Source organism: Cucumis sativus, chromosome 2 (genome assembly GCF_000004075.3).
Source record: "Cucumis sativus cultivar 9930 chromosome 2, Cucumber_9930_V3, whole genome shotgun sequence".
Taxonomy (NCBI): domain Eukaryota; kingdom Viridiplantae; phylum Streptophyta; class Magnoliopsida; order Cucurbitales; family Cucurbitaceae; genus Cucumis; species Cucumis sativus.
Window position 1 is genome coordinate 24,326,449 of NC_026656.2, and position 21,694 is coordinate 24,348,142.

Sequence of the window (21,694 nt, forward strand, 5' to 3'; positions counted from 1 at the left end):
CAACAAAAATAATAAGAGTAAACAATTGAGATAAGAAGTTTGAAGGAACAACTTGACATGCAGAAGGCAGAGATTCAAGAAGAGACACTAGAAGAAAACTACCCTACAATGACAGTTATATATCTCAAAAAATGAATGGAAGAAAAAAAAACTGTCACGAAATATAAAATTTCGCGTTTTTGGCGGGAAAAGACGGAATTTTTCGGAAAACACTTTTCGTGACAGCTATTAACTGTCATATAATGTTAGGGTTAAAAAAATTTTCTTTTTTCCTTTTCTTTTCTTTTTCCTTTTTCTTTCTTTTCCCTATTTCCTTCTTCCTCCCCGTGCGTCCTTCCCCTTCTCCCCAGCCGCAACCGCCGCGCCTCTTCTCCTTCCTCCCGTACGCCGCGACGACTCCACCGTCTCCTTCTCCTTTCCTTCTCTTTTCTCTTTTCCTTCCGCCGTTCCCTTCCGTCTTTCTTTCCGCCGCAGCCCAGCCGCCCCATCCTTCCCCTTCTCTCCGTTCGCGAAGCAAAACCACCACCGACCGACCTCCATTCCTCTTCTCCTTCCCGTTCGCAGCCCCGCCGCAAACCGTCGCCTCCATTCCTCATATGAAGAAACGCCGACGCGCGTCCTACATCGTCGGGAGTTCGTGTGCATTTTAAAATTAGGGTTATATCTCCCGGTTTTGCATCCTTTGAAACGCCGTCGGATTGCCCGGGAACGCTGACACTTGTTTTGGTGCGTCGGCGTTTCACTTCTCCAAATACAGATCTGGAAGAGAAGAGAGCGAACAGAGAAACGAAGTGACGAGAAGAAAGGAGAAGCGAGTGAGACGCGGCCAGCCAGTGTCCCCTCCGCCTTGGTCTCCCCTGCCGTCTTCCGGTAACTCAAGAAAAATACAGATTTGGTTGTTTGTTGAATGGTGTACATATTTCGTTGTTTCTTTTAGTGTTGCTTACATTCCAACAAGATTTAGAAGCCAAAAAAATATATTTGGATTGATTTTACTATAAGTTTCTTTTGGTTGGATGGTAATATAGCTCAATGAATTTGAATCTCTAATTTTTGTGTTACAAGTTTTTTTTTGTGTTACACGTTTAGTCAATTAATTGATATCAAAGGAGTAAAAGTAAATTTTAAAATCCTTTGAAGATCTCTATTTCATAGGTCCGCCTCTATCTATCTCTTCTAATTTATTTAAGTTGGATTTAAATTCTGCTTTAAAATCTTAATTTGTTCTATTAAATCCTTTGTGTTCTGTTGAACAAGTTTGGTATTTGTTATGTAGAGATTAGCAAGTATATATTTGTTATGTGGAAATTTGAATAAATTGATTTTGTTAATTACATGGAAATTTGCTAGTATATATATAGTTCAATAATTAAGACGTCGATTATAGTTGATGAAGTTTAATACGTACACATATTTGTTGAACGACCCAAAACAAATAACTTAAGATTAAGAGAAAAAAACAAAGATAGTAATATAGCTTAAACTTGATTGATGTATAAAAAGTATAAATATCGTTATCTTTCAAACGTTAAAATAGAACATTCAAAGTTGCATTGAGCCAAACTAATTTTGAAGTAGTTTCAAAACTTTGCTTGCATAAATTTGTGTATAGAAAGTGTTCTTTTTTTCCAACTATGTATAGACACTTAGAAATATTGCTCTAATCCTTCTGTAATTTGTTCGATATAATGATTTCTTAATGAAAAAAATTAAATACTGTGTGGTCTATCTGTAAATCTTTACACGGTCTCTAGCTTTATATGGACACTTAGAATTTTTTTTTGAGTGAAGAAATAGAGAGATTGGAGTGTTTAGATTAGATGTTAGATATGCAAGTTCATGCTTAGATAGAGACTACAAATTTTCCCTTTCTTTTTTTCTTTTTAATTTTGATTATTGAGAGTACTTCAAGTTTTTCATCAATAAGAGTACATATAGACTTGTATCGATCACCCCTCCCCTCCGCTCCGCCGATAAGCTTCTCTTCCTTATCTCTTTCTCTCTCTCTCTCTCTATGAAGTTCTTCGTTGTCTCCATTGGATTGTTTCTTGATTTCAGTTTATCCCAATTTCATTGGATTGTTTCGCCGGTAAGATCTTATCCTCATTTCCAAAAGAGATGTCATGGCTAGTGCCGATTTCTTTGCAATCTTTAAAATTATTTTCTTTGTTTTCAAGAATTTGTGTAGGTTGGTGATGAAACATTTTGGTAGCTTACAATGTGTTTGATGAAATGCCTCAATGAAGCATTTGGTTGATTTTTGATTGATTTTTGTTCGTTCGAATTAGGAAATCAAGGCCAAAGGAGATGTCATGGCTATGGGCTGAAGCTTTGAGAAAAAAAGAATGAAAAATGAAATGTGAGATCTTAAACTTTGTACTTTGCCTTAAGTTGTGTCAAACTAGTCAATAAAGTAACTTAACTACCAATTTGCCTTAAGTGCCGGGTTGTTGGGATTTGTTTGCTGTAATTTGTCTAGGGTTATGTGTGTTTGTGATGTGTTGTTAGTGAGTATGTTGAATTTTGTGTTCGAGCTTCCAGATGTGAAGTATATAAAATGTTATTTGTAATTGTTTTAAACTTGAAACGCCTTTGATATTTGTTATTCTCTTGTGTCATACGATTATGTTTCAGGACTTCTACTGATTAAAATCATGAGACCTCATGCATACGTGTATACGCATAGTTATTATATTTAAAAGTTATGATTTTGGTAATCATCATCATGGGTAAAGTTTCAGTAGTGGTTTACATGACACCAAGAGTTAAGATTAAAGAGAAAACGAGTGAGTTGTACACTTATAGAATGGTATTACTTTGGTTTAAGGACTTGTGAATGATCTATATGTTTTCTTTGTAAAGTTTTAAGATTTAATTTTTTTTATTGCGTATTTTAATGATTTTGGTATCCCATATAAAGATTTATTTCTATTGAGTCTTTGAGTGTTTTCTGTATGTGTGAAGTAACAATCCTGTTTAGAACGTGTCTTTGAAGTTAGGTTGCTTCACTCCTCTCTTCATCCTTTACAGATTCCTTTAATCTATGTTTCTTAATTTAAGTGTAGTATTTCTGAAGGTGATATTCTCAAATGGCAAAGAAGAGCAAGCATAGTGAGTCTTTGCCGACGGAATCAGTTAAGAAGGACGATGATGCTCCGGAGAGACCTAAGCGGACACTCATGGGCTGGAAAGACAAAAAAGTGACAAAAGAGATTGAAGTTGGTTCTGATCATGCTGTTTTTTGAAATAAAGAAAAGGTTCTCATCACGTGTTCCCGTCGAATCAATTTTAGGTATGTAATATAGTTGAAACAAGTTGTTGTAGCTTTTTGTAAAATATATTGTTATGTCTATACATGGTTAGGTAGTTTGCAGTATAACTTATCACTCAGTAACAAAATGTAAAATATATTGTTATGTCTATATATTGGAGGGTTATCAAAGGGCTATCATAGGGTTATCAAAGGGCTATCATAGGGTTATCAAAGGGCTATCATAGGGTTATCAAGGGCTATTAGAGGATTATCGACTTTAAATTTTTCTACTTTTGCAATTTAGAATAGGTAGTGAAACATCCTATTATCATAATTTTTTTTGCTGTTTAATTCTTTTCAAACGCCTCTTTTTTATTTTTCCAAAAAAATCCATTTGTTTCAATTTTATGATGGTTTTCTTCTTATTCCTGGATGGTTAACTTGATATATATGTTGTTGCAAACGTAAACTTTGAATGGCAAAACAGACACAACTCTTGTATTGTTTGCGCATTATCATTTTCATGCTAATTAAAGACCCTTTTTATCCATATGTCGACAAGATTGACCAATAATGATGGTAACACTAAATTGGATACCAAGAGCAAGAGTAATAATTGTTCTAGTGTGAACGAAAATGATGTCGTAGGACATCTTCGATGTACTAATTCTCGACGTCCATGTCGGCATCGAAAATTCTCCGATTTCTTGTAGTGTTGCTTTGACATATAAAGGAAGTTGCTTCCAAGGGGGAGTTTATCAGGTGTGTGTTGGTCCTACCTTCTTGATTTATTTTTGTTGGATTGGATTGTTTTGATTCTTCTATTATCTTGGCTCTTCGATTTGTATTGGTCCTATCTTTCGGGTTGTTGGTTTTGGTCATTCATTCTGTTCAGGTTGGGCTTTCGCTTGTGTGGAGAAAGTTAATTAGCGCGATTTCGAGAAACTGAAGGTCGTGTCATAGAGACGTTTGTGAAGTTGGAGATTACAGTGAGTGTATCTCCCATGATATCAATACTCTACAACTATGGTTGAAGAGGTTTTTGTTGAGAGTAGTCATAGATGATCAAGTGGGAGCTTGGAAGTATTCTTGCCCGGTGACTTCAAATTCAGGGGAGGTTTTCTCTCAATATAATGTTACAAATTTGGCAATTATATTATAGTGATCTTTCTTCACACTTATGTATTAGTTATAAGTATATCACTATCTATAGCATGTTGAGTGTTTGTGATGATGCTAATACACTGTAGGCCATTATTTTGTAATAATGAATTATTTCACGTGGCAATATATGATTTCTTACTATGGGTCAAGGACCTCCAGATGCAGATGCTATGTCATCGAACCTTGGTTACCAATTCCTAGTGTTCTGAATATTGCTTTTACTATTTGTTACTTTAATTGTTCATTTTATTAACCAAAGTGTTATCTTAAGTTGTGAAGTTAATTTATAGTTTGTTTTTCACTTCGAATCAAATTTACAATTTAACTTTAAAAAATTATTTTCAATTTACAAATAAATGAGTTTGCTTTTCATTTTTTACTCTTACCTTAGCCGAAATCAATATATCAAAATACATACTTTTATATAATAACCTATCTATAAAATTTCAATTGAATTTCTTAATTGAGAATTTTAAGTATTATACATCAAGCAGTAAAAGTTACATTTAAATTAATATTAGTGCAGATTTTGTATATATATGGTAAAACAAATTATCCATAAAACTTTACCTTCGTGAATTTTTATAGAAAGATAATGTCATTACACATGATCATGATCATCATTAGTGTTCATTTATTTATGATTTCTCCAATTATTGAGTAGAGAAAAGGGTTATATTTCAGCCCCTTTTTTTCTATTAACATAGTTAATAAGGGTACGAAGAAAATTGTGTGGGGTTTTTATAATTCTAAGAGTTACAACAGCATAATATTTTTTTACTAGCTAAATCTTGAACGCAACTTCCACTCCCAAATTTTCTTTGAACGCAAGAACTTTGGCATTCTTTATTTTGAGAACTACTGGTATTTTGGCAAGTTGAGTTGCAAACTAATGGTAGAGAGTGTGCTACCTTCACTTCCACATCTACATGAAATAATTCAAATAAAAGTTAGTTTTCCATATTGATTGAGACATGAAACTCTTTATGAAAAAATTTATTTAATTTCCATTTCTTTTTTATTTGTACCAAAAAAAATTCTCTAAGAAATATGGAGTAATAGAGAAAAGAAGAACTTCTTACCAGAGTAAACACAAACGGAAAGCACAACCATTGTAGTGAGAAAGATCCAGAAAAACTTTTGTGCATTCATCTTTTCATAAGCCATATCGTTTTCTTGCAATATGATATTAGTTTTTGATTTAAACTCACTCTTATATAGTAGTTCTGTATTAAATTTTGGTTCATGAATATTCTTAGATTATCGATATTAAAAGCATAAATACATAACAAATTAATATTTATTTCCTTTTGTACAAATACATGCATATTTTCTTAGATAGGAAAGGCTTCCAAGCATGCATATTAGAGCAATAATTTCACACGTTAGATAAGATGCATGCATTATGGTCCAACCGTAAACCAAGTTTTCACCTACGTTGTTGGGAGGGATGGACCTCATTTTTCAAGTCCTGAAATCAACACTTTAACAAAACTACACCATACTATCATAGATTTACATATAGAAAAATAATAGCAAATGACACCATTACGTTTATGAAATAAATTTAAAAAATAGAACAAAGATAAAATATTTACAAAATAGCAAATGTTAATCTATCAACTCGTAAGATAATTTCTTTAATGACTATCGTTAATAGAGTTTATTACTGCTAATAGCTATTAAATGATAGCATTGTACATTTCTCAAATTTAATTAAAGCTATCATCGATGATATGATAACTATTAGTAATTACTTCTAATTTTGAGAAACCGAAAAAAAGCCTAAGGTGTGGACTTTTTTGTCTTTTATTATAATGTTTTTTTGTTATATGCTATTATTTGATTCTTGTGCAGTACATATTTTACTTGTAATTTGCCATTTTAAGAACCTTCAATTTTTACTGTTAACATATAATTTAAGATTGTATATTTGGTAATAAAATTTAAATATTATTAATAAATAATTAAGTAATATATTACGTGTGAGATTATTTTAGAGTCCAAATTCCAACTAATTCTCCCTCTAATATTATAGTCCACACAATTGATGCATTATTGATCTTTAAACTTGATTTGATCGTAAAAACCCACAACACAATTAACTGGGAACTCTGTCGTCTCTCTCTCGTTTTAATTATTTGGTTTACACTAATGCTTTGACCTCGTCATCTCAAGCAAGTAAGTATTACACTTTTCTTTTCGAACTCTTTTTGATGATCCACATGATTAGATGTTAAATCTTTAGTTCATTTTACAATATTTTTCATATCATGTGATTCTTGTAGATCTGCTCATGTCTCTGAATCCTTTGTACGTGTTTTGGATGCCCAGTCTTCCTGTTATCAAAGAATATATGAATAGTGATATTTACATTTAATTGCTAATTAACTTTCATGAAATATGAAGAAGAAGCGATGGCCATGGTCAACAACGAAAACATGGAGATGGAGGTGCAGTGGTTATAGGAGGGGAGGGAAGAGAAATAAGGGGAAAAAGAAGATTTTGGTTTTGTCTGTTTTTAGTTTTTAAAAATTAATCCTATCAACACACTTTCTACTTTTATTTTTTATTTTGTTATCCACTTTCTAAATATTTTTTAAAACACTTTACCCAATGTTTTGAAGGATAGACAGAATAGTTTTGGAAAAGTACTTTTTGAAATGCTTGCAAAAATGATAAAAAAAAAAGTGATTTCTAACCTATGAAATGTAAAAAAAGTACAGATATATCTAATACATTTGCTATTTTTGATAACGTATTTATCAACCATTTCAATTCTATGGTTCCAATTACTTAAGGGGAGCGAAGAAGAGAGGAGATTAAGCAATATAATAATGGCAGAAGAGATTTTAATTTGGATTGCAGTAAAAGCTGCAGAGTATATGTTGATCCAATTATGCGTCAAGTAAGTTACATATTCTTCTACGACAAAACATTAAGGATCTAGGAGAGAAAATGAAAAAACTTCATAGTCGTATTAGAAAAAAAGCGAAGGATATAATCAGGAAAAGATTTGGCGGGCAGCATGGTGAAACCTATCCAGAATTTATAGAGTGGTTGCGCAAAGTTGATAATAAGCTTAGCAACAACATATCGCAAGAAATAGAAAATGAAGATGAAGATGGATGGGATAAGAAGGTTTTCAATGGGTCGTGCCATAACTTAGCCCAACGCCACCAACTAGGGAGACAAACAAAGAAGGAGCTAAATTTAAGTATCCAACAAGGAAAAGAGTTCATCAACCAATTTCACGCTCGTCACGAATTTGTAAGTTGTATTATATTACCATCTTTTGCAGGAAAAATGGGTTACTAAATAATTAATCCAGGTTGCACTCCTAAAACCTTATAATTGTCTCAAATAATTTTGACTACTAGAGAAAAAGTAAAAAATATAAATAGAAATAAAACAAAATAATTCTTAATATATATATATATATATGGCGGAGTTCATCACGAATGTAGAAAACCTCATAAATATGCCTGTGTTTTACTTCAGAAGCAGCAGAATTGATAAATGGCAACATCATAAATATGTTTCTACTATGTTTTCTTATTATTTTTCCACATTTGTCAATTAGGAGCTAAACGAGGTCGTGAGTAATTGAGATGTAAATTTTGGAGTTATTCTTCAAAAGGATGCATTTGAAATGATATTATTTGATTCTCTCTCTGAGGCGTTAGCGAATCGTTCCAAGTAACCATAATATTTTTAGACATTGCATATGATTTGGTTTTTGTTATTCTATAGAATTGTAAGCTGCTAGTTTTCTTGTTAAGGTTCGTTCAATTTCCCATTTTAATCATTTCACTTGAAATTGTTGACCCACTTGCATCTTGGAGTTATTTTGTTTCAAATTCTTGATTGCATATTTGCTAATGCAAGTGCTGATAAGCAAATCAAGATTTGGGACGTATCTACTGGACAATGTAATATAACTATATGCAACATCATACGGACAAGGTAAGAATCTCAATTGTATCGATACATTAATAACTTTAAAATTGGCTTATAGAATTGTACTAAAGGTCTAAATTGGTTTCTTGAATTGTTCTCTATGCCAAGGAAGACGATTGGTTTATAGAATTGGTTTCTTGAAAGGTTTAAAATTGGCTTATAGAATTGTACTAAAGGTCTAATTTGATCTAATGTTAGCTTAATATTTTTGCTTCATTTGTGTCCAAAGGTCACCATTCCAGTTTTGAATATGGTTAAAGTTTGATTGACTTTTGAATATGGTTAAGTTTGATTGATTTGTATAGAAGGTCAATTAAGTATTTTATGCTTGAAATATATATTTTGATGGTAGATACGTCATTGCAAAAGTATATTTACTATATTAATTCAATCTAAATGTTTTTTCAAGTGTGTCGTCTTGCAATAACAGTAACTTTTAATGATGTGCAGCCTTATTCATACTATCTTTTGTTAAAAAAATGAAAGAAGAGAAGGCATAGAAATGAGTTCGGTAACTTAATTACAGCATTCTTGTGGGTGGATTTGCCAAAATGGAAAATGCAGAGTAAGTAATTATTATTAAATGTGTGCATGTGTAGGTTCATAAAATTTTTATTATATATATACATATATTTTTTTTGCATATATAACGTTACAAAATATAGCCATGGGCGTGTTGCCCTCGTAGAAGTACATAATCATTGTGATGTTGTTGTGGATGGAGCAAATGTTGGCCTCTATCAACATAATTTTGTAGATTCTTGATTTAATCTTTCTCATGTTGTAAAGTATATATTTTGGTTTTACATAGCCAGCCAAACTAAGCGATTATGGAGTTTTGTTTAGCATTTTATGAGAATGGTGATACATTAAAGATTCGATTTTATTGAAATCTTTTTCCTTTTAATAAAGATGTTGCGCTTCTTTTCACATGCTATCTGTCAATGTTCATCATATATATTTTAATTTCTAACTCGCACATCCTACTACTTGTAAATTGATGCATATGTTGCTTTTTATGCTAGGATCAAATTTATTTTGTAGATATTTATGTTTCTTTTTTTTTTTTTTTTGGTATAGCTATTTGGAGTGTTATGTGAAGCACAATATCTTGAGAATGTGATGCGTTTTGGTTTTCGATTGAGATCAATCTTGGTAATTAATTTTTTTCAATCGTGTTTTATTTTATCTTTTAGTTAATTTTAGTAGTAAATGTTTTTGTTTTCTTTACTTTAGTTTGAGTATTAGTTTGTTTTGATATATTTGTAGGTTGTATCTATTTTTCCATATATTTATCTTTGATCAATACCTAGCTAGTGGAGTCTCTTCTTTTTATGGGCTTCCTTATATTCCATGTTCTTTTACTATTTGGGATTTTCACCTTCCATAGATGAAATTCATTAACTATTTTCATTTGAAAAGAAAAACGATCCAATAGGAGTTTGTAAGATTATTTATCATCTCCATTGTTTAACTTTCTCTATAAAAACAATGTTGTTATTGATGGGTAAATTTATACAATTAAGAATAAGAAGCTTGTAGACTAGCATTGCTAAATTGAACACTCAAAATTTGCTTTGAAGTCAGAATCGAGGATGGTATAATTATTATTTAGTTGTATTCCTCTTTTAGTTGTAGATCTTTGAAGAACCAAATCACGTTATTGGGTTGTTTGATAAAAGTTGATTTTCTTTTATTTTTGCAGCACTTTTGGGTTGTCATTTCAATTGCCTTCTTTTTTGCTGCTACATTATTTAGTCTACTGAAAATATTTTTGGCAATTTTTAATTTTTCACATTTAGATTGCAGTCTGTTTAGTTTGATTTTAAATAATATGTACTAATTTTGCAGATTCTAGATTTAATCTTCGTCTATATTTTGGTCTTAGATAGTCAGTCAAGCTAAGCTAAGCGATTGTGTAGATGGAAGCGATCGTTGAAAGTTGAAGATTGTGAAGGTGTTTAAAACTTCTTATTTAAGTCTTGTATTAGGTTCTAGTTTTATGTATTATTGTAGAATCTATATACCGACACAATATTAAGATTTCATTTTTTGTATACAACTGTAAAAGAAAAATATCGTAGTTTCTAAAATAATATTAATTTTATTGATTTGTTGGTGTGAGAAAAAAATATTTATTTACATATATCCAATGTCAATTTTTAAATAAAAATAAAGCTAAAAACAAGACTTTAATGTCGGTTTTAAAACGACATCAAAGACAAACCAGCATTAAAGATCAACAATAACACCATAAAAAATGTCAGTTTAAAGCCGACATCAATAGCCATTAATGTCGTTTTTAAACCAACATTAATGATGTCTTTGATGTCGTTTTTATACGGACATTAAAGGTCTTTAATAACCTAGCATAGATGTCGGTTTCGAACCGACACCAAAGGTCATTAATGTCGATTTTAAACTGACATTAAAGGACAAATTTCTTCTAGCGATTTCTTGTTTTTTCACTTATTGTTATTGCATTGGTTGATGAATAACAATTATTTTACTTATATCATATGTAACGACCCAACTTTTCGAATTAAGCTAAAATCATTACTTTTACACTAGACTCATACTTTAAACATAAGACTTTATAAAAAAAAAATTTAAAAAAAAAAAACTTAACACCATCAAAGAGTTTTTATTTGGGCCCTAATTCAAACAAAATTTTGAAAGTTTAAAAATAAAATATCGATCATAAAGAAATTTCAAGAAAATAAAAGTCGTTCAATTATGAAACTCAAAATAGTTTCCATTATTAAGGAAAAACCAAAAATATAAAGCGGGAGCAATTTGAAGGACATTTCCCCTATGTCAATCACGTCTCCTTCTTGTCCCCTGTCGGTCACCCTTTTGTTACTTTTACCTAAAAAGTTAAACATAAAAGAGTGAGTATAAACATATTTGGTCCTGTTAGGGGAAAAATAAACCTGTTAACTTCCTATTGGGGTACCCTGCACTTTAATAGTCATGTGATCCCGTAAGAACACATAATCAATCTAATGGCCTGAAGAACACACATATCAATCTAGTGCTCTGCAAGAAGCACATGTCAGTCTAGTGCTCCCGAATGATGCAGAATAGGTTGTGATCTCGTAGAACACCTGCAAGGCACACTACTCAATAGACAAAGCTAACAAATTTTCCTCAGTTCATTCTAAACATTTAATCAGTACATTCCTAACACAGTCCAACTACACCATAATATAATCATTCCCATTTAACACACTTACAATCGACTTACTCAATTCTATCACAATATCAGTTAGTAGTAAAACAACACATCAAACAATTAGGCTATATACATAACACCCTTCTCAGTTCACAAATACATTGTCCATACTTTAGTATATCATTCACTCAATCTAAACGACAATCAACATGTTCACATCCGCACACTATACAACCATACTCTACATTTATCGTCATATCTACATCCATATATATGTGTTTCAGTCAACCATAGTAAACATTCATCATCAAGTCTACTTCTATACATATCAGACAACCATTTGTTGTCGTATCTACATCCATATATATATATATATATATATATATATATATATATATATATATATATATATATATATATATGTTTCAATCAACCATATATAGTATACATTCATCATCAAGTCTACTTCTATACATATTAGACAACTGAGACAACCACACTCAGATAACCATACTGTCAACATATTTAAAATCTAATAAAGAGTCCAGTAGTAGAAATCTCTTACCTTATCTATAATTAAGCAATTCCAAAGGAGAAGAAATAAGGGAGGGGTTTTCAAGCGTGAAGGAGAAAGGAATTTTTTCTCTTTTCTTTTATAAAGAAAATTTAGAAAATGAATTTAATAATAATTATTATTAAAATTATAATAACTATTATTATTATTACTTTATATATATTAAATCCTTATTCATTTCCTTTCCCAACGATTAACACCCCTAAAATTTAAAGTTTTTAAATAATAATAATTTGATTAAAATAAAAATATCTTAAAACAACATTCATCTATCTCCATGGATTTCAATTTGGAGAAGCTTAGTATTCCATGTGAAAATGTCTCCATTTCATACGATTGACCTATGTTCAATTCATCCAACGATGGAAACTTAATCGTACATTTTCCATTGTGAAACCATGCCCGTCTTGGTAAGTCATATAAGATTATTTCTTTCAGGTTTTTTAAAACAATTTCACCATTTTCTTCTTCTCCTTCTTCTGCTGCAACTATACATCTCATTTCTCTACAATCACATATTTTAATAGACTCCAAATTTCCCAGATTTTCTGCCACCGAAGAGCTAAACAAGTTCATCATTTTATTGCATTCTCCGACCGTAAGATACTTCAAATTAAGGAATGTGACTGAGGATGCCAATATGCACTTCAAATTCTCACATCCCCATATGTAAATGTTTTCCAAACTATAAAAGCTAATTGTGGTGACTTCACTACTTTCTTTCCACACATGCATAAGCTTTGGAAGATTCCGTAATTAATGTCAAATTCTTCAACTTTGCACATCTTTGAACATCATTATTATTGCTTCTACTTAATTCTTCATTTTCAAACACTTGTACCAGCTTATGGGCATCTTCGATTATAAATTCTTCAATATTGTATAATAGTTCACTCATTTCCAATGGCAAACAAACTATGTCATCATCCTCACAACCAATCATTGTAAGACCTATGAGTTTGGAGACTGATTCTGATTTATGCCAAAAGCTTTTCTTCACCGATTTCAAGCTCAATTCCAGATGTCTCATACCCTGGAGGCTTCCAATCTGAAAAGAAATAGAGATTCAAAAACTATTAATTTTCAATTTTATTTTTCTTTGTTTCAAAATCCCAGACTTCCTAACTAACATTGTTTTTCCCTTCATTTTATTTTAAGTGCTTTTTTTTAATCTAAGATAAGGGTAGAAAAATGAGAAAGTATTTTAAGAGTTAGTAAAATGGGTTTTAAGTTAAGGGTAGGGTGGCAGTTTGGCTCTATGGCAAATTTGTAATTATTCTGATCTTCTCCACCTTAGGTCTTTTAAACATACAAACAGGGAAAGGATTTGAAGTTTGGAGAAACCTTTGATTTTGTAGCTAGACTTGAAGTCATTAGGTTGCTACTTGGCCTAGCTTGCATTCGTATAATGAGGCTTTACCAGATGGATGCCAAAAGCGCCTTGCTAAATAAATTTTTGAATGAAGACGTGTTCCTTGCTGAGCCTAAAGGGTTCATTGATCATTTGTATCCTCATCATGTATATAAGATGCACAAACCTTTATATGGGCTTAAGCAAGCTCCTAGGGCCTGGTACGAAAGCTAAGGCTTCTAACTTTCTGTCTCAACAAAGTTATTGTCGAGGGGAAGTTGATAAGACTCTATTCATTAAACGATCTGGTCAGGACTATATTGTTGCACCGCCGGTATATATGGATGACATCATCTTTGGAGGATCTCCACAATAATTAGTAGACGTATTTGTTGAATAGATGCAGTCTAAATTCGAGATGAGCATGATTTGTGAGTAACCAAAAATGCCGTTCAGCACAGCAGAACCAAGTACATCGATTCCCCAGGATACTGTGCTTGTTCGGTTATGGATGGTTTGAATTTGGCACATTGGCACCATATACTAAACTAATTGTTGTAAAACAAAATATGGTTAACATAACCAATATTGTAAAAAAAGATACAAATGAAGAAGAATAATGGATAAAATAAGCATGCATATTTAGTGTATTTTGTAATGAAATAATGCGTACCTCAAATGTGAAACGAGCATGGATAATGTCATTTATCCCTTGTGTTGGTAGTATTGGAATAGAGGAGTTCCACCCTCCAATCAAGATCTTTTCCAAAGTGGGAGTGTTTGTTAATTCCGTATGAAAAGATTTTCATGCCATAGCATTTGTCTATCCTCAACGTATCTAATATGGGGAATTCAAGTCTGCATTTTCCAGAGTAAAAACATTATAATCTTTCTAAATTATCAAATTCCATATTTGCACATCTTTGGATATAAGAGTCATTTCCAAATACTTGTACCAGCTGGAGGCATCCTCTAATTGTCAATTCTTCAATGCTGTATAATACTTCACTCATTTCCATCGGCAAGCTAATCATTTTATCATCATCATCATCATCATCTTCACAACCAACCAATTCAAGACGTTTGAGTTTGAAAAACTTAGACATAACCCAAAACCTCTCGTCTACAGCCTCCTTACAACTCATTTTCAATGTTTTCAAGCTTTGGAACAATGCAACCTGAAATACACACAAAGTCTCTAAACCATTATTATTTTAATATATATATTTGGCTCCACAAAAAAAAAAAAAAATCTTTATAGATTAACATAATAGAAGTTAATAAGTACCAAATTGAATCATATACAATTCTTGCCTACATACATACATTGATGACATGATGTATTAATTACCTCTTTTAACTTTGATGCTTCATCCTCCACTGGAAATATTGGCTCATCCTCCACTATTAATTCTTCAATTTCTTTCATGTATTTGGTGAAGGAAGGTGGAAAAATACTTCTCAACTTAGGACAACGACTAACCTCAACTTTCTTTAGATTTGGAAACGCCACAACATCGTCACCATCTTTGTCCCACACGTACTTTAAACTTGGTAGAACTTGTAAATATAAGTGTCTCAATGGCACCACTACTTTTGTATCACACGAAGTCTTCGGCTTTTCAATTTCAAATATCATTTCCAATAACCCACAACAATTGATTTCCAATGTATCTAAAGAGACAAGTGACGTCACTATATTTGAAGGAAAAACGCATCTCAACTTCTTGCAATAACTAATCTCTACTGTTTGAAGTTTGGAAAAGGAAGTTCCATTCTTATGCCATAGCATCTCCAAATTGTTTGCTCTAAAAATTGATAAATCCTCCAATTGAGGAAATGAAACCTGAAATAATTTTATTATAATTAATCTCCTCAGATTGTATATATATCAAGATAATTATCATAACAAATTATATGTTTCCATCGTAGATAATCATTAATTAAAATCTAAATTGCTCAGTTTTTTCTTTTCAAATTAAAACCTCCCTCAAATTATTTGAAAATAGTACTGTGTTTTCAAATTAATGTAAATTACCCAATAAATAGCTACAAACAAACATAAGTTATTTATTAAAGCAACAAAAAGAAGGTAAAAGAGCTGCGTTTTATGGTACACATATGACATACCCGTCGTTCATCAAAGAAAGGAACAATTGTTTGTTGAATGGATGATTTGGTACTGCAGAAACTTGCAAGTTTATTCATATGACAAATGTGTAAAGATGTCAAAGGAGAAGTGCAAATCGTGATCTGATCTTCAATTTCTATTGATACAATCTCCTCCATCATATCACATTCAGAGATCTTAATCTCTCGAAGATTTGAAAGCCCTTTAAAAATAGAGAGTGAAAAAAAATTCCTCAGCTGCTTGCACCTTGTTATTTCTACCACTTTAAGTTTGTTGAAAGGATTTGTTGGAGAATGCCTTGGAACTATACTCTCCAACATCACCATTCCTTTAAGAACCAACCACTCCAAAGATGTGAAATCATTTCCTCTCAAATGTGGTGTCTCTGAATTCTCAAGAATTTTAAGATACTTCAACAGGGGATAACGTAACCATTTCCAATTGCTTTGAAAATATTATTTGCAAAACCCTTGGAGTCATTTACAATCACCAACTCTTCAGCACCTTCTAATAATATGCTAAGTTTCGTCGGGTTGACTGAAACAATCTGCGATTTCATATCAAAGTACATATTTTTTTCATATTTATCAGAATTCCAAAATTTATGATTATATGTACCAACAGAAATAGAGAATTCTCTTAGGTTTTGCAAAATTTGTGAACTCAAAGCCTCTAAAGAGAATGGTAAGCTTCAAAACATGTACTCTTAAAATAGAAAGATGTGACAGACAATTCAGTTCTGAAAGTTGTGCATTCTGAATCCATGTGTTCTTGTGACTTACTTTTTCTCTCCATTTCGTAAAGCGGCCTTGTATATCCAACTCTTCTAATTTTGTCATGCTTGAAATAAAGTTTTTGTGAATCACCACCAAATTGGAGCAATCCAACACAACTAATACCTTAAGTTCTTTCAATTCACTCATAGACGTGGGTAATTCTGTGATGCCTTCACAATTACAAATCCTCAAAATTTCCAATTCCTTTAGGTGCCCAATTGCATCAATATCCTCACATTCACAATATGACATAAATAACGTTCGAAGGTTCTTTAACGATGTCCAAAATGGTTGAAGGAAACTCATTCCTTCAATGTCCAAAACCTTAAGATTTTCCATTCCTTCAATGTCCAAAATAGATTTGTTATGTTAATTTAACCAAGCTTAATTTAATAACCAAAATAATACATTAGGACAAACCACCTCTAAATAATAAGTTTGTTGAAATTATACACCCCTACTAATTTTTAATTTAATCAAATAGTTTGCTAATTGTTGTAATCAATTTTTGGTAGTTCGTTAAAATTTGTCATTTTGTATTGAATTGATATTTCTTAAATATTCAAGTTAATTAACAAAATACAAAGATTGAGATTGAGATAGATATCAAAATTTTAATTTCACAAATATATTGATATGAATTCTAACCTAGAGTTGATTGAAGGTAACTAAATTAAAAGTTTAATTATGTCATCACAAATTTTAATAATATAATTGTACCAAATTCATAACTTAAAAACAAATTGTACTTTTAAAATAAAAAGATAAAATTAACAAAACTTGTAAGTATAGAAATTATAAATGAGAAAAAAATGAATTAAATAGTATTTAAACTTACATTTATTTAAAAAGATCAATGACAATGGGTATGTCCAAAAGATCTGAATACGAAAAAAAAAACCTTTTGAAAAACACACCGCCTTAAGCAGAAGAAGAAAAAGGGTATATTAGTAATTTTAAAAAATAGAATTAGGGGAGCGTTCAATGGGTTGAGAAAGAGTTGAGGGGGGAGGTTAGGGGTAAAACTAAGGTTATGATAACCCTTCCCCCAAACACGGGTTGGGTTACATAACCAAACCATTCCCCAAGCGACCACTCATGCGGAAAAAAAAAAAGAAAAAGAAAAAGAAGAAGAAAGTAAAGAAAAAACAACCTAAGCATTAGCTCCCAAAACAATATTTAGAGTTAACATGTAAGACGCCTTGACGTTTTTAACCAGTTTTAAAATGTAATTGAAGCCGGTGTCAAGAAAGTGGAAGTTATTACCAATTAATAAAACGTCAAGAATAGTGAACGTTGACGTTTTATAAACGTCAAGTATGCAAATGGTCAATCGTCAAGATGAGCGTTCATGACATTGAAAGACCGTCAAATTATAAGTGTTCATGACATTTCAAAATCGTCAAGAATATAAGTGTTCATGACATTTAATAATCGTCAAGAAATGTTCTTTACTTGATATGGAAAAACTGTCAGAAATGTACTCGTTTATGACATTAAAAAATCGTCAGCACTAAGCAATCGATCAAGAAGCTAAACAATCAAGTTGAAGAACTAAACGATCATTGAGCGCTGAAGTCTATGAAGGCATTTGGCATTTCTTTGCTAAGCTCTTGTTTTAAAAATTGTATTTTGTTATGTACTGTTATAAAAAAAAATTGGTTTAAATAAATAAGAGATGTGTTGCATTACTTAAAATGTTGTTATTGTTAAGTTTGTATGATAATGATAAATGGTTTAAAGTTTTTAAACCACATTTTGTTTCACACGACAATTAGTTTAAGGATGTGTGCAGGATGGGGCGTGCCAAGACTAAGCAACAACGACATAAGAATCTAAGCATAAATGAGGGTCAAACCTTATCCCACACCTTTTAGGTGAAACGACAAAAATCTCTTGGTCAATCTTATCAACTAACTTAGAAATTGGTTTGACATTGATTGGAAAGGAAATGACATTAACATTACACATGTTTGACATCAATTGGAAAGAAAGCTTCCCATACTAAATATCAAGTCTACTCACTATGCTTGCCAAGTGGAACATCTATGTAGCCAAACTCTGCATATCAAAGAGGGTGGTCTTCTGATTCTACTTCAGCTACAAAGTAGTGTCAGCAAGGCTTTTCACTACGTCCTTCAAGGGCATGCTAGAGCTACCGTGCGCTAGTCCACCTTAATCATGTCCTTGGCCATGGCCTACCATTATTCTGGTTTTCAGCATAGTTCACCTCAGCTACAGACTCTTGAGGTTGATGTGTTCACAAGGCCCGCACAGTTATCAGGTGGCTTACGGCCCTTGCCCGCGCTTAGCATGTCTGCTGTCCATGTCTGCGCACCAGTCAATCTTTTGGACAATTTTGGATATTTTAGCAATTTTTATTTGAAGTTTGGATATTTTCTTATTATTAGGGATTAAATAAGTATAAATACCATAGTTTCAAGAAAAGGGAAATTTGGTTAACATTCCAAACCGAGAAAGAAAGCTTTTTGTGAGTGAGTAAAACCTTGTTTTAAATGTGTTTATGAAGTATGATTTCATTTTTGCACAAGCAATACCTTGTGAACCATTGCATTAAATTATTTTATTAAATGTTGATGATTTCTAAGTTGGGTTTCATGTTATGCAAGTAATATTGCATTTAAATGCTTTCATGAAACTGTGTCAGGACTAAACAAATTACTTCTGTATGTGCACATATGATTCACAAATACTAATGTGAAGGCTTTATAGAGGGTCCTAGGACGAGTACATCAGTGAAGGCCTTAATTTTTATTTGGGAAAGATTCAGTTAAATCTGGCCTATGTTATGTTATGAATGTATAGGAGGATACTAGTATGATATGGTAAAGTATTTATGAATGTTTGAGGAACTTAATTATGAAAAGTTCTAAAGTTTACTATGAATAAGATGACTTCCATGTTATGTTTAAATTGGTTTCTATGTTTAAAATATTGAGTATAACTATTTGAAAAATTATGTTTTAAAAACATCAATTTTAGCTCATTCTTTCAAATATTTTCTCACTTTCTAGATAAGAGTCATGATGCCCTTAGCTCATTCTTTCAAATATTTTCTCACTTTCTAGATAAGAGTCATGATGCCCTGAGCTAAGCTTATCACTGCCATGTTGATTAGTCTTTTAAAAGAAATTGCAAAATTGAGATGATTATGTAATATTGATGTGGGTAGAGTATTGTATAGAAGTCTAGACTTTGACAAAACTTTGCAAATAACATGTTTTATACAAAAACTGTAAATAAGGTAGGTTGCACTTAAATTTCTCTGAACTAAAAAAAAAAAAGATAAGTTTTATGCTTTGGTTGAATTTTAAATTAAGTAAAAGATAAAGAGATTAGGGCCAGTAGATATCGTCAAGGTAAAAACGGTATCGGTTGACTTCATGTCATCTCTCTAATCTAGAGTATGTGCTCTGGAAGGAGGTGTGACACTTCCAACACTCATGCAATGTCTCGTCATTCACTTGCGTGATACCAAAAATCTCTTTTATGATTTTGGTATGACAAGAGATAGGAAAAAACTTTTCCAAGAGATAGGAAAAAACTTTTCCATAAAAAACTTATTCATTTGGGCTCAGGTGGTCACCAAATGTACGAAGAATATATAGTAAATCCTTAGCATCATCCTTCAAGGTGAAAGAGGCTCTGAGGTTCAGCTACTCGTCAATCACTCTAAGTGGCCTCATGCCACAGCATACTTACATGGAACTTCGTGAAGAATTTATGTGGGTCCTCACCTGCAAGGTCATGCACGAAAAAGAGGCAATAAGTGAATTAACCTTGTTTGAAGATCAAAATTATATGTTGTCTCGAGATAGGTAATATAGAGGGGCTGCTGCATAAAGTCAGAGGCAGCAAAGGTCCCTCAAAGTACGTACGCTCTGGCATAGAATCTACCATGCTTTCTACTTTCTGCTCTGGAAGTTCCTCCTCAAACATGCCTTCAGCACAAATGTCCCATTGAAAAGCTCTTTGTTCTCCAACTTCTTTTCTTCTTTGCCTTTCTTCCCAACCTAGATTTGCATAATATAACAACAATTTCTGACCCTGGGAGGATCGAGAAATCTAGGTGCTCCCAACAATGATGTCAATTTGATAGATGCATTTCGTCGCTCAAAACCATATCAAATAATTTATCGAAATTTACACACAAGAATTAGTTCTAGTGCCAAGTGTCACACCCCATCCTGAGCACCCCCTTTCTAGGCCCGAGACGACGGCATGAAGTCGACCAACATTGTTCTCCTTCTAGTGATACCTGTCAACACTATTTAACCTGAATTTAAAACTAACTCTTATAAAGACATTGTGGAATATACTTAAACTTTAAAACATAAAATTTGGAATAACTCAAACATCCAACCAATGGACAACCTATTTTGCAAAAGAGTCTTATATAGACATACATAATAATCACACAATGGGTTCTTACGGGTTCTCATTAGTCTATTACAAAATCTTAAGTCAAGCTCAAAAGTGAATCAATTATCGATCATCAAATTTTTCAAGGTAACAGTAATTAAAAAAAAAAATTAAACATTTGGTGGCCTCTAGATTTTGAATTTAGTTTCTATTTAGTTCATAAATTTCAAAATGTTATACATTTAGTTTAAGTTTCGAATTTGGTTTCAATTTGACCCCTAAGCCTCACAATATTACAAATTTACCCTTAAGATTTAAGTTTTATTTCAATTTGGTCCTTAGATTTCATGATTTTACATTTTAATCTCAACTTTTCATAAAATATTCACAAACAACATCAACGTTTATTAATTAATTTAAAGTAATGATGAAGTACAATTTTAAATTTAATTTTAAAAGTGATAAAAATGGTAAAACTTAACTAATTACCATTCATATAATTATTTTAAATGTATGGACATTGAACACAGAAGATAAGTATTTATTGAAAATTAAAATATAGAGATCAAAATTGAAACAAAATTAGAATGTCATCAGTTGAATTCAAAACCAAAACTAAAAAACTAAATGAGTAACATACTAAATAAAAACTAAATCAACCGAAGGTAATTTTCACATAAAAAAATGGTTTAGAAAATGTGTAAAATTCAAGATGAAGCCAGGGCCAAATTTTCATATGGCGTATAAAAATGATTTATAATGTCAATATATGAAGTTGACAAGTTGGACATCAACATAGATTATTACTCAAAATTAAGTACTAATATACAAAAATACGAACATCAATATTACTAAGTAAATAACCCCAACAGCTTGTTGAAGGTCGAATGCAACAATTACAAATGGTAGACCAATAGAATGTCTCTA

At 31.7% G+C, this 21,694-nt stretch overlaps 1 protein-coding gene across 1 annotated transcript; it reads left to right on the forward strand.

Moving 5' to 3' along the window:
* Positions 1-242: 242 nt before the first annotated feature.
* On the forward strand, positions 243-2,605 carry LOC116402144 (proline-rich receptor-like protein kinase PERK14). The gene is made up of 3 exons (XM_031881212.1): positions 243-627; positions 842-870; positions 2,289-2,605. Exons 1-3 carry the CDS (start codon positions 243-245, stop codon positions 2,325-2,327), a joined length of 453 nt encoding a protein of 150 aa, XP_031737072.1. The 3' UTR covers positions 2,328-2,605.
* Positions 2,606-21,694: the final 19,089 nt, after the last annotated feature.